Source organism: Stegodyphus dumicola, chromosome 3 (genome assembly GCF_044657685.1).
Source record: "Stegodyphus dumicola isolate Sdum_Otavi_A_Nest chromosome 3, ASM4465768v1".
Classification (NCBI taxonomy): Eukaryota; Metazoa; Arthropoda; class Arachnida; order Araneae; family Eresidae; genus Stegodyphus; species Stegodyphus dumicola.
In genome coordinates, this window is record NC_140770.1 from 160126723 (window position 1) to 160147118 (window position 20396).

The 20396-nt window shown below is 32.7% G+C and overlaps 1 protein-coding gene across 1 annotated transcript in view; it reads left to right on the forward strand.

Annotated features, from left to right (window-relative positions):
• The first annotated feature begins 537 nt into the window (after window positions 1-537).
• The window catches only part of LOC118185458 (uncharacterized), a 272436-nt gene continuing 252577 nt past the window's right edge, over window positions 538-20396 (forward strand). The window contains exon 1 of the mRNA XM_035355307.2: window positions 538-923. Coding sequence (XP_035211198.1) covers window positions 878-923 — 46 coding nt within the window. The 5' untranslated portion in view covers window positions 538-877. The remainder of the gene's footprint in view (window positions 924-20396) is intronic.

A 20396-nucleotide genomic window follows, 5' to 3' on the forward strand; every position in this document is an offset into this window, starting at 1 on the left:
GGGGGGGAAGGGGAGATACTCAGGATGATTCTCTAAGACCGAATATTAACGCTAATAGCCATACAAAATTACTGAATAAAAAATGATGTAGTATATTTCGATAAATAACCAAATAATTTCCACGTAACATATTTATTGCGTATTTCAATATCACTCTCTGCGTACTCAAATGAAAGCAGTTTTATTCCTGTTCTATTATTATTTTAATAATCCTTCGTCTTGCCTAAAGATATGAAAATTATAAAAAAAAAATGGAACAGAAATTTGTGTGTTTAAAATGGAGAGATATTTAAAATTATGGTTGTATTTAAAGTATCCTACACCTATTTCATGGCAGAAAATATTTAAAAATAGAAAATGTTCTGAAATTAAGTTCTTTTCGCGTTTTAACGCAATCGCCACAGAGAGACATAAAAACGTGACAACTCAGAATGCGCAGTCTTTTTTTATTCTTGGCGACTTTCACAGAGGACGATAGAGGGAAACCCCTAGCAACCCGCTCTATTGCGGAGCGGTATTCTGGTTCCAGCCAGTCTGGAACTTGGATCTGATTGGTCAGCTTCTCTGAACGGGAAGAAAAGCCCTGCCAGGCGTATTCGGCGCAGAACAGCTGATCTTTCGCCGGCTTCTGACGAGAGATGTCAGCATGACTCTACTGCCGGCTTGAAGAGCAAGGAGAAAACGGTTAAGAGAAAATATTTTAATATTAAATTCACAGCGATGACCACCACGCAATGTGGTCACGCCGCAGATGGACGATACCAAAGCCAGTGCTGGATCTTCTGATGTCATCGCCGGTGTAAAGAACGTTTTAACTGTTCTTCGGCTGTTTCTTTTTCGTTGAAAATCTGGATTACTGTTTCATCAGAATTTAAGGATGCCACCTCTAAGAAATGGATCTTCTTTGTACCTTAATGGATCTGGTAAGTAACGAATCCCTTTCGAATATCAATTTTTGACATTGATGTAGTTTGTTTTTGAAGATGGTTGGTGTCAACCTGCTGTGAAATTGCTGATGAAAGAAATGAAAATTTCTTTACATGCGAAAGCTTGTCTGAAATATTTAGTTATGCAGAACACATATAAAATTGTTTATGTATTATTAATTAAAAATTTTTATGGCCTATTAATTAAGGACGAAACAACCCCGCGTATAATTTCATTAAAATGCTTCTGAATTTAATTCTTTATCGAGCCAATAATTTAATTTCTTTTTTATGTATATACGTGAATTCATTTGGAAGTTGTCACTAGCGTACTGTTTTAAACCTTCTATTAATTCTAGCTAATATTCATCGTTTTTAATCAGAGATTATAATTATAAATTTTAAGGGCATATATATATATATATATAATAAATGTATCATTACATACAGTCAATATTAATGATGATTTAATTAGCATTAATAATTGCTACTTGATCAATATGAATAATTTCTCTGCATTTCGGTTATAAAGTATTTGTTTTAGAGTTGTCTATGTATAGTCTTATCGATGTAGAATTGTGTTAAAGTAGTTAAAAAAATTCGTGTTTTATTATGGCTTTAATATTTGCAAATAGAATAAAGGGAAAGAATGATGAATATAGTCTGGATCCTAGCCGTAGCATTCGTTTGATTCGTGGCGATAGTTATCATCTTAGCTTTCATGAAGACAAAACTAAAATTGTTGCGGTTACCTATGTGCTTCTCGATTTTGAAAACCGTGAAAAGTCAGGGCTTTAGGTTTGAATTTGTGGATGTAGGGTGTAATCAAGGCATTGCTGGCTGTAATTGGTAAAATGGCGTTCAGACAGGTGTTGATAAGATGAAGTATTGTTGGTTAATATTTAATATAAATCACTTTGGGAGTGACAGCAACAAAACAGTTTGTTCTTATTAGTTTTGATTTCAGTCTTCTTGATGTGTATATATTTTGGTACGTTAAGTTTCCCGAGGATAGCTTTCAGGATTTCTTGTAAATATGAAGTGTATAATTTAGGTGAAATTTGTTTCTTCCTCCATGCGAAGCAGCACAAATTCTTATTAACATTTATTACATTTTAAGCATTAAAATTTTAAAACATGGATAGCTTAAAAAAATATATGCAATCCTACATTTAATCTGCTACTGTTGTGTTATCGGGACCGGATTCAGAAAGGTATGAATGTATGCTGGTGTATGTATGTGTATATGACATTCGTGCTTACATAAATACATGCATACATACATGTGTATACATACAATGTTTTCGATTTAGATTTCAAAATCAATTTTATTGTTAAACTTTTTCAACTCTAAGTTATGCTTCCGTTTGCCAATACAGCAATTTCGATATTGCTTTATTGGCAATAATATTAACGAACATAGATTAAAATATGAACATAGAACACAGATTTAACTGTCTTGAAACCAGCTGTTTTATCATTTAAGGATGCATTTTTAAATATAGGTAAACGAAAAGGTGGCGCGTGCACCAATACACTGTCTTAAATTGACTGTATGTATAGTTATTCAGTTCACATGTCAAGTAAAAATTAATATCGGTAAAAAATTGCTGAAATGTAATCGTGCGTATATGCTATGTTTCATCGTATTTTTAAAAGAGACCTTAAAGTCTTGGTGTTGTTGCAAACGCATAATTTTATTTGGAGTTTATTTCCGGTATTTTAAATTGATATTTATTGTCCAAAATGTTTCTTTTACAATTTTTAAATAAGTAGTAATTCTGTATAAAATGATTTTAAATAATTTCAAAGCAATATATGATATTATATAGTTAAAGAAACGATATCGAGATCATCATTGTCATAAACATAATAAAGTTATAGTTAGTCGTGTTATGTTACAATTTGAGATATCCATTTTTTTATATTTGTAAGAATATTGGTTTTTATTTTATGTACATTTTATATATATAAGTGAAAATATATGCGATGAATGATAAATTATGTAATTTTTCCTTTCAACCGATGCTGTGATTATTAAGTATTCTTCCAGCTATAAAAGCAATAATATCTCACTTTTAAATTGCAGTGGGAAAGACTGAGTGGGGTTAGAAATACGTGTAAGTGTATTATGTAGATTATAGCCAAACATTCGTGCCAAAGGGAGAGAGGCCTTCTTGGAGGAATTTAAAAGGTCTTCGGGAAACTGGCTCGCTATTCACGTTATGCATGACGGCATACAGTACTTTTGAATTAAGTAATATATGTGATACAGCGTTTTCAACAGATATTGAAAGTTTTTTACGGAATTTTTACTTTTTTGTACGATATAAGGCAAGTATTGTAGTCGCAAAAAATTTCGGGTATCGTGTTTCAAGGAAAGATTTATTGTGACCATTCCAGAATCCATTTTGACTATTTTAAATGATTCAAAAATGGATTTTTTTTCGCGACGTTAATGTGAATCTCGTGTAACTCAGAAAACGGGCCTTTATTTTCGCAGTAATTGATCTTGGGAATATACTTTCAATTACAGAAGTGTTTCAAATGACGAAAATTTTCATGTTTTGGAAATGTCAAATTGAAAAAAAAAAAAAAAAAAACTTTGAATAAATAACGAAAAACTTTTAGTGTGGTCACCAGTTTCCTAACTTGGGGAACCTGTTTGAGAAAGATTTATACTCTTTATGAAGAAAATACAAATAGAAGTTTGACTCCCTATCGGAAAAATTGTACGGTATATTTAATTTCAAAATTTGCAGTTTTTGATGTCATTTTCAACTTACCTTGTGGAATCCATTAATTAAGTTAGAATAATTCGAGGAAATAAGTTTAAATAAAATGCATAAAAAATTATGTATAGTTTGATAGGTCGTACAAGGAAATCATGTAGTGTTCACATCAGATTTTTTATAAAGAAAAAAAACTAGATTTTTTAAAGTTAAATCATGGCTTTGAAGGCCCTAAAACCCTGGCAATTAGTCCCGTGCCTTGTGGGCTTAGGCGATAATTAGCTTTTATTAATTAAGTATCCTTAGTCAATGTTGAAAGGGGTGTACTCCAACTGCGCTGATGAAAATCCCCCCCCCCTCGTCCTGCTATAGTCCAACTGCGCCGATCAAAATGTCTTTCCCCCTGTTGCTTACAGGGTTAAAATTTTATTTTTCGAAGCCAACTGTAGCCAAGAGGAAAATAAAAATAAAGAAATATATTTTTTATAAATGAATAGTGGATTTGTTGCCAATCTAGAGAAACTATGCTTCGGCAACAACAAAGATAACGCCTTCTTTTATTATTATTGCGAATTAAGTCATGCTTAATCCTTTCTGGAATTTATTCCAGGAAGTTTAAGATTTACTTCGTAATTTTTAATACAGATATTTTGAGTTTTTATGTATTTTTGCCTTGTCGTGAAGTAAGAACTGAATTAATTGATTGAACACTGAATTGTCTCTGAAAAATCGTTTCTTTTTTGTTTGTTTAATTTCTTTTATACATCACTTTAGATTTACTTTTGTTAATTGCTCTGTAACACAAAAGAAATTTTCAGAGAACTTTCGTAATACTCTTGCAGGCATTAAATTCATCTTTGTAAGAACATGTGGGGCTACAAGGCATTCTTCATGAGCACAACTATTGGCTCTGACCTTTTTCACCCCTACAACCGGAAGTCAGTGTATATTACTTAAATAACTAAATTTTCAATTAGTTCCGAACGATTCTTTGACTATCTTGGTGAAAAATATATTTGCTTCTGAATATTTGCTGAGAAAAATATTTAAAAACAGGTTAGCATGATAAAGGATAAACTTAAAGAAAATGCTAAAGTATGAATAAAATAAATAAATAAGTATAAAATATTAAATCACGAAAACGATTTCTAGAGTAAATGTCTTAGGGGTTGAAATTTAAAAAATACAGTAGAAATGAGAAGGGAATTTAGATCTCTTTCATATCATAAGTTTATTAAAAAAAAATGGTAATACCTTACACGGAGCACGCATTCCTTGAAACTGAAATGCGGACATAGCGGCACAGAAAAATATTTTTTGAAAAGAACTATGTAGTAATGCATAAATGAAAGAAATTAAATAAAAAATATCAAAGAAAATATATAAGAATTATTACATCAAATACTCTCTTGACCGCAAGTGATAGAATTTTGTTTTCTCGTTTATCTTTCAGCAACGCTTATACAATTAAATAATCACTTTCATTCGCGTAAAATTATAAACAAATGTAAGTTATAGAAAACGCATGAAGTTAAACACTACAATGTGAAATGAAAATTCTGGAATAAAAATGTCAAGAAAATTAGATGAGAAATAATCCATAATTTATTGATATTCATATACTAAACTCTATGCTTTTGGAAAAAGTTACACATAATTTGCATTGAGGTATCAATCACCGAAACCAAGTTAATTTCTTTCCTTACTTTTTCTTATCAGAGGGGTTTGTAAAAAGATACGCTAAGGTGAAAAATTTTGCAATATTTTTAAAGAATAAATTTTAAAAGTATTTTTACTTCATGAACTGAAATTTTTACTGTACATTTTTACACAGTAAATAAGTACAGAAAAAGAAAGAGCTAGGAGATCACTGGGACTAGAAACTCGGGTCGAACTACCAATGTTTAGTGACCTTTTCCGCTTGATCATAAGACCTTTTGAAATTAGGCTGAACAATATATTAAAGAAAATAGAAGATACAGCACACGTAAGAACAAAAGTGGGCTGAATTAGAGATTTACATGTTTAATGAATAAGTTAAACTTCCCTGTATGCCATTATGAAATATTAGGAAGTAGCATAAAAGCATGAGTGAAGAAGGCAATGGCAATCTAAATCATTGTAATCTAAATGTATAACATTATCAGTATCTGCTATTAATTTCAATACTGCTGAAAAAATTATAAATGAATTATAATTTAAATCGTATGAACTCGTTGCATTATAAATTACAACAGTTAGAAATATTATTAGCGTGATTTAGCGACCATCTTTGTTAACAAATAATTTCAAGTAACTAATTTTACAAATAATTCAGCCTGAAACTAGATTAGAAAATAAGTTACATGCTGAAAATTAAGCTTTGCCAAGGTGTTAGAAACATCTTTTATTAACTAGAGTTATGAAGCAAGAATTTGTAAAAATTATCATTTAATTATAAATTGGCATAAATACAATACAAATTATATAAATTTTACATACATGAAAACTTGAGTACAGTGCAACAATATGTGAAAAAGGAATGGATTAAAAGGGAGACTGGAAATCCCAGGATATGAATATAAGGGAGTTTGAATTTTTTTTTTTTTTGTTAATTATAAAAATTCTGATGACGCTCATAATTATCAATTTATTAATTAAATGTGTATTAGAAATTAAATGCATGCCAAAGTATATGGAGAACATGGAAAACAGAATAAATATTTAAACGTTTCTAGTATTAAAATATGGAATTTGTAACAAAGTTAAATAACCTTAAAATAACTTCAACGATTAAAAATGGAAAGAGAGCTACAATTCCGATATTTGATACGTTGATTATGTATCAGTTTTGTGTATGACATTAATCTATCAATTTTAGTATTCAAAACTAATATATATATCAGCGACTAAAATCTACAATTTGGAAAATTTTTAATTCTTACAGAGAATAAAAAAGATCTGGCTTATCATTCTTTTAAGCATAATGAAACTTTAAAATGAGTGTAAAAGAAATTTATTTTTTAGCACACGCCAGACTTTAAATTAATATTTGTTTTACATGCACAATTTTTACAATATTGATAAACGAAAATAAAGGCTTGCAGTCTCAATAGAATGTCCTATTAATGGCGATAAACGACTTTTTGTAGCACCCAATCTTCTTGGAAAGAAATGGGGGGGAGGACAGGAAACGTCGCACAGTTCGTGGATTAAAAAAGAGAGGAACGTGGATTTTCGATCAAATTTGGCGCAGTTCGTACCCTACCGTTGAAAGGAGGAGTTATAATTAGTAAGGGTAAAGGCCTTTTTTATTTGTGTGTGGGGGGGGACATTCCAGTTAAATTATTTTCAATTTATAATTACATACGAAAGTAATTAACATATTACGAACACCCCGGGTAGACGATATGTCTGAAAGTAATTGGTGTTTTTGGTGAGAACATTCGTATCAAGTATCGTCTCCCTGAGACCACCGCTTGCACAGGGGATCGAAATAATCTGGAAATACACGGATGATCACTTTAGAGATAGTTTGATGGATACTTACGTATTATTCCGTCGACTGGCAAAGTAGCGCAATCTAGTGCCAATTATGGGTGATGGTGTCCTTTAGAATACTACGGTAACGACTGGTGATTGTTGCCGAAATTTCCGCCAGTGATCGATAGGATAATAGTTAAGTACCCTGTGATGTATTTTAATTAAACTATATATTCTTACGGGCTGAGAATTTTTTGTCTGCAAAAATATGTTAATATATTTTCAGTAATTAAACAAGTAATATTTAAAAAAATAAAATTCCTGTTTAGGTCAACAAAGAAAAATTTTTAAAATACAAAAAAAGCTTTAATTTTTAATATGTGAGAAAACTGTATTAACATCAAGTGTCATCCACTACAAGTTTAAAAAAATGCGTTTGAACTTGAGTGGATGAATAAAAAGTATTTTATTAACGATTGAAAATTAATTAATTAATAATTAATTAAATTAAAAAAATTAGTCTATTCCTGCTTAGGTCAGCAAAGAAAAATTTAGAAAGTACAAGGGGAAAAATAAAAAATAAATGAATAAATAAATAAATAAATAAAATAAATAAAAAATAAAATAATAAAAATAAAATAAAAATAATAAAAATTAAAATTAAAATGTTTTTAATACCTGAAGAAACTGTATTAGCATCAAGAGTCATCCACTACAAGTTTTAAAAAATGAACTTGAGTGGATGAATAAAAAGTATTTTATTAACGATTGAAAATTTGAACAAGATATAGGAAGAGTGGAAGCTAATATTAGGAATTTAAAAAGGGGGCACTGAACAAGAGGGTATAGTATCTGATATTTAAATGTGTTTCGCTTTCAGCTGTTTTCAATGGTTTTCAAGATTTCACAAAGTATAATAATAAAAAAAAAAAAAAAAAAAAAAAAAAAACTTCTTCAATCACTTCAGCGGGAAAACTATTTAAACTATACTAAACAGATGGACACATGCAATATAAAAATTTACTTGCATCATGTAGATATATAAATTTTGTATGTGTGAACTAACCATCTCTCATTCATGTGGTGTATGTCCACGCGATAACATGCTTGGGCCATACACGTAGCAATAAGACCATGATGGTTTTGATGGATATCAGAATGCTGTATGGTAAGTTTACTGCATCTTTTACATATCCTGTAAAAAGACGCTCAGTGGCCACTGAATTTACAAGCCAATCGCTAAGAAAATATCAAAATTTTTGGTTACATACTATTAACTAGGCATTGTATTTATTGAATGCACTTTCGATTTCATTAAGATCTGTTTTAAAATCAAACTATTTTAAGATCGCCATCGCTCAAACCGTGAAGTCGCGTAACACTGGTAGTTCGACCAGACTCGATTCCGTGTCCATTACCAATTTGTATTTACTGTTAAGTATACGGATTTAGTAAAGTGCTGTTAAGTTTCGTTCTAGTAAGTAATAAATATACGGATTATATCCGGTTCCGAATCCATGCGAGCGGGTTAGCCGCATGGTTGTTTCTTGGTATGTGTTCTATAGTGATTTCCGGTTATGTTTTACCACCAATCCTAGAATTCCATATCACAGACTATGTTCTTACTGCATTAATATAAATATTAACAAGACATAGTGCACAATAAAAATTAAGCTTTATTTAGGAACATCGCGCATACTCCCCGACAGCCTGCCTGTTTCGCTCTGCTCGCTACTCGTAAAAAGCTTCTCCTGTAGGGTTGCCACACTTATCGGAGGGCGCAAGGCGCGCTCCTTATCGCCATCACCACAGATTATTTAGGAACATCGCGCATACCCCCCGACAGCCTGCCTGTTTCGCTCTGCTCGCTACTCGTAAAAAGCTTCTCCTCTAGGGTTGCCACACTTATCGGAGGGCGCAAGGCGCGCTCCTTATCGCCATCACCGCAGTTCCTCATGCGTAACGTGGATACGAGCCAATTTCCATTAGAAAGCCTTTCACGTAGGCATTCCTCCTCATAGGGAAGATCATCGTCGGGTTTTTGCCACAATCAAACGAAAAGATTATAATATATGGCATTAGGATTAAGTGCAGTACTGTGTACAAAAATGATCAGCGAGATAAATTGTAGTATAAATAAACATTATATCAATTAGTTGAATTATAATTTGTAATAAAAATTTAAGATCTTTTGAAAACACATGTAACAGGTGAGAACGGATTCGGACACCCGGGCAGCTTACTAGGACTATTAGGGTATCGTCCGATTTTTATCGTGTAGTGACACACGATAGTTTTGCAGTATAGTGAGATACAAGGGAATCCGTCTAAGAGAGCGCGCTTTTTACAGGATTACTGGCTCATAACACAGGGAGAAAACCATGAACAGTCTTATTGCAGCCATTTCTTTTGAAACTGGATCGAATTATCAGTGTTCATTGACTTTACCGCTCTGTCGGTGGGTTTTTTCAAGCCGCTTGAAAACTAATATGTGTGATGCGCGAGCAGGATCTGCCTATTCACGTGAATGTTACTTGGCTTGGTAACGTAGCACGATGGCTACTTACCAATCTTGGTTACGGACTTACTTGGCTTGGTTACGTTACGTAACATAGCAGAAATTTACTAGGACTGTGCTAACGAAGAAAAGAAGAAAGAAAGAAAGAGAAGAACTTCTTGAAGAAGAACGAGGGAATATGTTTCATACGTTTTTTACTAAGGACAAATTTCGACATTTTTTTAAAGAATTACAAAGATACACTTCATGAAGGACTATAAAGTACTACTTTAAGATTTTTATTTTTTATATGGCACACTATATAGCAATGTAAAAACTATTACTTGTTTTGTAATGTAAAAACTATTGCAATGTTTACTATTACTTGTTACAATGTAAAATTGGATTTATTAATAAATACTAGATAAGGGCGGACGTGGGCAGAACCGATTAACCGTAATGGTAGAGGGATGGTGCTCACGTCCTCCGTTACTACTACTACCACTACCACTACTACTACCACTACTACTACTACTACTACTACTACTACTACTACTACTACTACTACTACTACTACTACTACTACTACTACCACCACCACCACCACGACTGTGTTAAAAGCATGTCCAAAATAAAAATAAAATAAAATAAAGAAACTTGTCATGGAATGAAGATACAATAACACGCTGAACAAATATTAATTCAGAAGTCAAAGAACAAAAATCAGAACTAAAACATTATTTCTGGTTTCATCAACAGATGGCGCCAATGGCTTATCTCCTTATCGTATCTCGTTCATTTGCGCTTTTGCAGATGAGGGTGATGATTCGGTAAAACCATCGAAACCAGTCCTGTGAAAATTTGAACATATATCGTTGATTTTTGTTGTTTCACTTCTGAATTAATATTGTCATGGGATGTTAGTATTGCTTTCTTTATAGTATTAGCAATTACTTTACGTGTCGCGATTGACTACCAAGAGCATAACACATTAATCGTAGTGACTTTTTTTCCATGCCAAAAACGCCATTTTGTGCCTCTAACTATAGGATGGCTCGTATTATTGCTGCAGGCATGATACAAATATTATCTTGAAAATGGCTTCTAAACGCCCACCTTCTGTTTAAATTTTTTGTACGAGGCAATGCAGAAAGGCTTTAATGGTGAGTATCAGTGCAGAATAGTGTCGGAGTGCAGTTATATTTGATCTTTTCACTGTGCCCGTCTTGTTGAACCCCACTTGTTAGATCAAATTGTCTTGCCGGACCACACTTTTTGAACCAAATTGTCTTGCCTACAGTTCTCACAATCTTCACTCTACCTTAAATCGTGTAACTGGTTTCATGTACGTAATGATCAAAAGATAAAGTTGGCTGGCAAGAAAATTCAAATATTTTTAGAGAGTACCTTGATTTTAAAATTTTACGAATATTCGAAGTGATTTCATGGAATCTATCATAATTTGAACCTTTCATGAGATACTATTATACTTTCTATATCTACCACCCCTTACGAACTCTTGTATTTTGTAGAAACATTTTATAAGTTTACAATTATGAAATATTAACATAACACACCACATACTTTCATCTACTGACTAGGAGTCATTATCTTTGAACTATCCGAACTTTATTTTACAGATAAACTTTGCACAGTATGATAAACTACAATTTATTTAACTTTAGAACTATTTATATTTTAGAAACTTCAAATTTTTTTACATATCTGAACTCTTTATTAGAATCACCTGAACTATGTATATGAACTTTTTGAACTATATACATGAAAATTTTGAAATATGAACTATATTTACACATGAACTATTTGAACTGTATATTTGCAAAATCTCTATATTTGAACTATATATATGAATTACATAAACATATTATTTTACTTATAGACTTTGAACTATAGATTTTGTACTATATCTATAGATTATGGACTATAGACTTTGAAATGTGGATTTTGAACATAGACTTTGAACTATAGATTTTATACTAACTATAGAACTATAGATTTCATACTATATTACATATGAACATCATATCATATCGATATGTTTCGTAAACTACTCTTCATTACTACTATTTCTTTTCGTCGTATACTATGTTCAAAATTCCTTACATATATTAAGGAGTTATGTTATATATTATGTTTAAAATTTTTGTATTATATTCAAAATTCTGTACATTTATTATTATGTTATTTTATATATTATGCTCCAAATTTTTGTGTTACATTCCAAACTATGTATTCATTCCAAATTATATATCTATTTTGTTAATATCTATAAAAGGCTGGGGTTACGTAGTGGGCTGGAGTCACGTATCAATTAACCAAACGGTAACGGTGTGTAGTGCCCGTCTTCCCGTTCCTAATCCTAATCTTCACTCTTCCGCCACACTGTTCAACGGGCTTGTTCTAACGAAGACTTCCACTGCCGCAATTATCAACTGCACCAGTTAATGGTCTGCGATGTACTGATTGCCCGACTCCTGGCTCTTCTTGGACGTACGTGTGCCATACATGCGAAGTTACATACTGGCAGCGTTGCCTCCTGTTTATTTATTTATTTATTTACCATCAGATGAGCAGTTGCACCGCCTTTAAGACATTCAGCTTTTATGCTCAACTGATGGAATCATCTACCAACTGTGTTATTATACATAAAATTCAATTTTTGATAATTGCATAATAAAAAATTAAATATCAAGAAATAAATATATAATTACATAAATAATAATTTATTTCCTAAACAGTATTGATTAATTGATTATATTATCTCCTAAGTTTAATTAAAGTAGAATTATTTTAGAAGTGTGCATCCATACTGGTAAGTTATATTTTGAAAGATGTTTTGAAGTAATTTGAAAGCAAAATGTTAATAATGTTTTAACGGGGACTGGAGTTAAATCATCACGATATAATAAAGAAAAATTAAAAATTTAGAATTAGATAAATGCCTAAATACAATGTTGTTATATATGAAGTCAATATAGTATTCGAATTTTGAGAATAATATAATAAATATTTTAAAAAAATTAAATGAATTAAATTTTTTTTTAAATTACCTGTTGCCTCTTGTTGGTAGACATAATATCATGCCATTCTGTATAACAGTATAAATTATAACAAATTTCCTTGCAGCGCCTAACAGTATATCTTGTGACGCCATTTTTGAAAATAATTCGAATCTTGAATTTAGAATGGTGGCTATTTCATCTGCTATTATTCGAAAACTTTCGCAAATAATCGCAATTGGACCACGACTGAACAGCAAAGTACAACTGCGTTCAGAAAAAGAATTATGAAATGGTTGGCCCCACCTCACATGTACTTTTGAAACCTCCACATCTTAAGCATAAGGTATATTCACTATTGTTAAAGAAAATGAACTGATAGGACCCCTTGCGACTGCGACTTAAGGCGTCGCAATCCACCTCTGATTGCGTTGGTAATTATGAGATTACATGTTTTGTACACCAGTAATAATCTTGATATATCGACTGAGATATATAAAGAAAATTTTAAGCATAATACATAATTCTAATTCAGAAGTCAAACAACAAAAATGAGCGTTATATTTTCAAATTTTCGCAGGACTAGTTTCGATAGTTTTACCGAACCATCATCCTCAGCTGCAAAAGTGCAAATGAACGAGATAAGATGTTGGTCTTTTCATCCAACATTATTAATCAAGCAGTTAAAAAATTCTCATCTCAGCACACCAAAAGGCACACTCTTGTTTTAGGAGATTATAAAAATTCTGTTGTCATTCCCTTCCTTCCATCAATTAGCTATAAAGGTTGCACTTATTTTGCAGAAATTTAACTTTCGGGTCGTTTATTCTCCCATCAATAAAATTCCAAGTTCCATACTCAAGGACCCCATTCCGGATATGAATTCCTGGGGTATTTACAGGAATCCTTGTCAGTGTGGTTTAATTTACATTGGCCAAACTAAGAGAGCCTTAAAATTTCTCGTCAAGTAACATGAGGCATATGTTAGAAAAAAGGAAACACAGTCTTCTGTTGCCCAACATTGTTGGTCCGAAAATCACACTTTCAATTTTTCTGCTGCCAAAATTATTAAAAAATCATCTTCCACTGGTGAACTGGATTTTCTAGAGGCATTTCACATTCAAAAAAATCTTTCTGCTCTAGTTAACGACCCTAATTCCAATCCATCTTTTGCCTTCAGCCTTTAAAAAAATTATGTTTTAGTTCTGGTTTCATCAACAGATAGTGCCAGTAGCTTATCTCCTGTTCAGGCTTTCTTATCTTATCTAATCATTATATCTTATCTCGTTCATTTAGCGCTTTTGCAGCTGAGGATGAGGGTTCGGTAAAACTATCGAAACTAGTCCTGTGAAAATTTGAAAATGTAACGCTGGTTTTATTTCTTTGACTTCTGAATTAGTGTTTGTTCGGCGTATTATTGATCTTAATTATAATACATAATTCTGAAAAATGCCTTATACTGATAGTTTTAAGACCAAAATACATGGATATTGAATATCAGCCGCCCCACTGAAAACTAAAATTGTTCAGAACCTTAAATCATCATCATAGAAAACGTTCACTGTATAACAAATCAGTAGCAATCCTAATATAAACTAAATATAATAATAAACTGAAAGGTTTCAGATTTTAATGGTCGCCCGAAAGGGTTTCTTAAGGATATTTACACTCTCGCTGAGTTCGCAGTCTACCAATCTGCTATTACACTCACTCCTACTAAACCATTTGTTTTGTCTTTTTAACTTTATTAGCATTTTAGCTTTATTTAGCTTTTTAAGCATCATTTTCTCCGCACTTACGTCATCTAAAATTCCCCCCCCCCAAAAAAAGCAAAACTTTTAAAAACAGCATGCGTTTAGAATTTCCGGTGCAGCGTTAAGTGTTGGCATACGTTTTTCTGTTTTCAGCAGTTTTAGTTCATCATTGGTCTTACTAAGATGGCTTTACAAAACTTGTCTTTTTGTTTTGTTATTAACGCTTTGTGCATTTATTTATTAAATATTATATTCTTGGCGCTTACACCACAAAAATTTGGATTCAACAGAAAAATCACAAAATATATAAAAAAAGCATATTTTTAGAATCTCCGATAGTTAGTCTTGCGCGCTAGAGATAAAAATGTTTTTTCTCGTATAATGTTGGCATCGCTCGCTTTGAAATTGCTGAGTTTTTTTTTAACAAAAATTCGTTGAAGGTTTACAAAATATGGTGTGTGTGTATTTAATTATGGCAAAGCACACTAGGGCTATCTGCCTAAGGGAGGGATGCCTTTCGTGGAGGACTTTCTAAGGGAAACTGGCTCGTATACACGTTACACATGGGGAAAACCACGAAAACGCCCATGCAGCCAGCCCGTTCGCGGGATTCGAACCTCGGACCGAACTACCAGTGTTCAGCGACTTTACCGCTCGGCCGCTGGTGGGCCGTTTACAAAATATGAAATAGATTATAAAACAAAAATGCGAAATTCAAAATTCGAGCTTCCAGGGAACGGGCGGAGGACTATGTTTATCAAAATTTGATGGCTCGAGGTACCGTTATTTTTTTTCACAGTGCAAGAAACATGTATACATTCCAATTTATTTAAATATAATATTTGGTGGCAACAATTTGAAAACTGATTCAAGGTAAAATGGCATTTCGAAACTAACGACCCTTTTGGGCTGAAGACATAATGATGTTGCCATTTAACTTCATTTTATATATTTATGCACTATACGCAGTAAGCTAATAATTCCTATAGCTAGCTGAATTTCGGTAAAGCCAGAACTAGAGGCACCCAATAAAAAAGTTCGGGCAATCGGCAATTCGACTTTTCAAGTAAAATCGGCATTCATTTCGAAATGTGCGTTTTGAGTCGACGTTTGGTTCTGCTTATCGAAGTTGTACACATTTCCTGTATTAAATGTTACTTTATAGAAGCACTGATATATAACACATGTGGCCTTGGCTACTAATGTTCAAACTAATAATTACGATTAGGAACAGCATAAATTACAAACAAATAGCTAAGTTTATTGCTTTTTATTTTTCAGCTATGAAAATGAGACGTTATTAGAATAACAACGTTGGGAAACCAAAATAGTCATGACTCGTTGCCATTCAGCATAAAAGACATATAATTATGAATATTAACAAAACAATAAAGTTAATTTTATAAAGTAATTAAACACGCGAAAAAATATAAAATACTTCAAATAAAAAATAATTATTTATTATGCAATAACTGGACCACTACAATACTATTCTGAAGAATGTATCTGTAAAAGAAACTTACGATAGCTTTATTAAGTATACAAAAACAAGAGAAGTTTAAAAATAGTTTCTGAAAGATAACAACTTTACAATACATTGTTTGGATGTATCCTAGATATTTTTTATATTATTCATAATGCTACTTTTTAACTTACAAATAGTTTATTTTCCAATGTCACCTTACAAGGAAACCTGTCCCGGGTTTTTTAACGGTTGCGCAGTCAAGAAGTTTAATGTTTTTCTCCAAAGGACGACTAAGTGGAGGGGAAAAAAATGAGTTTTATGCCAATTTCATGGTTGGAAAAGTGAACAGAACGTTTCTGTCATCACGTACACAGCAGACATTGACGCGTTGTTATTTTTTTGCGAACGACGTTAATAACACTCCTTCTTTCGAACCGCCAATAATATGCTGAATCATAACTAGAAAGTCATTTGATGATTTAAATTTAGATGTAGAATGCTACTTGAATCATAAATGTAACAGAATTCGCAAGCAAAAGACAAGTGAAGACCTTATTTCGCCCCCAGTGATTAATCTGTTCTATTATATGCTCAAAATAAGATCTAAATTGAATTTCCAATATTTAAAACCTGTGAGTGTTATCGGTTATTAGTCTGCAGTTTCTGTGATGTAAAACTTCATTTCGTAGAAAGCCAGAGGAGTTCTATAATCCCGGAAACGGCGAATAACAGCGGATTCTGTATTTGGAAATAACAGAAGCACATTATGAATTAAAGAAAACAACTAGTCGACTTGATTCAATTATCTACGATCAGCAACAGAACGCAAGCAAAAACAAGGTGGCTGAAGTCGAAACCGTGAGATACTATATCTGAAATATATTTCAAATTATTTACTGATCGTAACGATTATTTTCATTTCCTTGTTCAACTCTAGCTATTTGGATAGAAAATCTCCCACCAGTAGCCGAGTGATTAAGAGTACTGAATACTGGTAGTTCGATTTGGTTCGATCCTAAGCGAACGGGCTGACTGCATTGGTTAGTTTTTGTGGCTTTTATCATGTGCAATGTAATTACGAGTCAGTTCCCTCGACAAAGTCTCCCCGAAGGCAACCTTAGGTAGATAGTCCTTGTGGCTTTGCCATATTCAAACAATAATTGTTCTATTTTTTTTTACTTATCTACAGGAGGCATGGTTTAACCCTCTAACCGGAAAGGTCGTATTAATACGGCCTGGAATATTTTTTGTGATATCTATAAGAACGTATATATACGTATGTATATATATATATGCCAATATATTAAAAGTATACAAATCCAGTATAAAATACCAGGAGAATTTTTGCATTAAATTCAAAAAAATGTTTTCTTACAGTAGTTTTCGGAAATTTGTGCTTTCTTAGCGAAAACCCTGGCCGGTCAGAGGGTACGCGATCGCGATTAATGTTATCATTCCCGGGCTTAAAATTCAGCCGGAGCCTTTCTCCGGTACTTCTCACACCTAGAGTAACATCACGATACCAGCTGAAGTTCCAAATAATATGGGGGCCTACCAGCGGCCGAGCGGTAAAGTTGCTGAACACTGATAGTTCGGTCTGAGGCTCTAATCACACGAACGAGCTGGCTGTATGAGCGTTTTCGTGGTTTTTCGCATGTTTAACGTGTATACGAGCAAGTTTCCCTTAGAAAGTCCTCCACGAAGCCCAACCCTCCTCCTTAGGCAGATAACCTAAGGAGGAGGGGTGCCTTCGTGGCTACCAAATAATGTGAGTTCCGGTTTTTTAATTTATTATTTAACCATTTATCTACAATTTAATATATTACATGTTTCATTTATTTCTTTAAATTTTCCTTAATTTTTATTTATTATTTCAGAAGAGATATTAATTTCGTTTTGGCATTTTGCGTCGATTCACTTTCTGCATTGATTCACTTTTCATACTGTTGCCACCAAATATTACAGCCTTGTATTCTATTTAAAGAAATTAAATAATGAAAAATCTACATAACCGTATGTATTATTCTTGGATTACAAAATTCGAAAATACGAAATTATTTATCAATGAAAAACAATGAATTTTAATGCTAATTCTTCTTTTATTTTCAAATTATGTACGGTTAGAAAACTTTCTAAAAGTGGTAAAATGCTTGAAATATTATTATCCAATTCTTTGATCATTAGCTCGAGCTTATTATGAGCTTGATTATTAACGTAATTTCTATAAGTTCCCGAGATATTTGAATTTAATAGTTAAAATTACTTTGTTTCTTTGCGTACCACCGGTTGAGAATCGCTGGTATAAAGAAGGAAAAACGAAATATTTAATAAGGCTGATTTAAAATATTTCCTAGAATTCATTTCCGTTTGACAGAAGTTACTACACCATGAATATATTTTTTTTTATAGTTCCCAAGGAACGATTTGGCAACTATCTTACAAGCTTTTTGTATTCAATGACGCGAATGCACAGTGCGTCTCTGAACCACTCCGTTTCTCACGGCTGAGAAAGAGTTCCGAAATTCAGCTCCTTGACCTTGAAAAACGAGAGCGAATCGGCGAAGGTTGAATCTCTAGGAGAAAAACAAAGCCAGCAACGCAGTTAACTCATCGCCTCATCACACCAACTGCATTCCCCGAGTCGAGTTAAACCCGACATTTAATTCTAGCCATTTACGTGGGATTATGCAATTCATTAATTAACTTCTAGCGTAATTATCTTAGTAATGACGGTACGTTGCTGATTTCCTCTTATCTTCTCTTGCGTTGCTCATTTTCATCGGATAAACAACTTATTTTGTCTTGTTATTACATTACTTCTTTCTCGTTTCAAATACTTTAAGGAGCTTTTAAAAGCTCAGTTTTCGCGGATGACTTTGTACATGAAACTGACTCTTATAATACGATCAATGTTTAGCGACTTTACCTGTCGGTCGCTGCTTGGGTTTCTAAGAGAAAGTATTTATATTGCCTTTTCCCCTCACTCTTCCTTTCCTTTTCCCGTTTTTTTAACAGATACATAATATTGAAAACTCTGCGTTTTTCGTATATGATGACTACAGTAATAGCCGAATGGTATGTAAAGAAGGCAGTCATTGCCAATTATTGCCCACCAGCGGCCGAGCGGTAAAGACGCTGAACACTGGTAGTTCGGTCTGAGGTTCGAAGGTTTGAATCCCGCGAACTCGCGGGCTGCATGGGCGTTTTTGCGGTTTTCCCCATGCGTAACGTGTATACGAGCCAGTTTCCCTTAGAAAGTCCTCCACGAAGGCATCCCTCCCTTTAGGAAGATAGCCCTCGTGTGCTTTGCCATAATTGAAAAATCCAATCCAATCCATGGCCAATTATTAGCCCAAAGAAGCACCTTGCCTATTTGCCCAGAAGGGCTATTAATTTCATTTTTTTTGGTTCACTACCAACGGCGTTTCACTTTTCAAATTGTTGCCACCAAACATTACAGCCCTGCATTATATTTAAAGAAATTAAATAATGAAGAATTTGGATAAATGTATTATGTTTCTCGCATTGTGAAAAATCAACGGTACCTAGAGACTTCAAATTTTAAATAACGTAGCCCTCCACTCGAATATGGGCATCTGGGAAGCCCTAATTTGGAATTTGTTTCATTATCGATTTCATATTTTGTAAAATTTTAACGAATTTTTAATTAACAAATTCAGCAATTTCAAAGCGAGCAATGGCAACACTGTACGGGAAAAAAAAAAAAACATTTTTATCTGCAGACTGTGTATCGGAAATTCTAAAGATAGGCTCTTTTCAAATTATTTTGTGATGTTGCTAATGAATTGAATTTTGTGATTTAAGTGAGAAGAACATGATATTTAATAAATAAAGGTAACACACAAAACGTTAAAGAAACGCCTCTTTGGGCGTAAAATAAAATCTGAAAGCTTTCAGATTTTTTTTTTTTATTATTCTTGGGATTACATTCTTGACACATACACAGTAAACTGGCATAACACGAAACGCTCTGTATATTATAATTATTAGCTGACTTTTCACATAATCACGAAATTGTAATTAACTATAGACGAGAAACGGTGGTTAACATCTTAGCAACGCAGAGAACTATGAATGCGAAGATTACTGTACAAATACTAGAATCTGAATGGCAAAATTGGGGTTTTGCTTTGTTTCTATTGGCTGATTAACAATTCTGGTTAGCAAATATTTCATTACTATCGAATAATAGTGCCACATTTGCTATTATGTATGTATCACGAGCGTTATGTAAGAATCATATGGCAACGATTCATTTTGAAATAACGCTCGTCAGAAAGGTTTATTATAAGCTTATTTCTTATTTTAACCTAGCAAGGGTAAGTGATCAAATTCGAAAGGGGATTTAAAAGGATGTTTTAAATTAAAATTAGAGAATTTAATTTTACATATTTGTTAGCTTACATACGTATGACATTTCTTATTTATAACTTCAGAATAAAAAAATAATATAGTGTGATTTATAATTAACACTTTTATAACTCACATCGTAATATTATTAAAAAGATAGCTCTTGTTC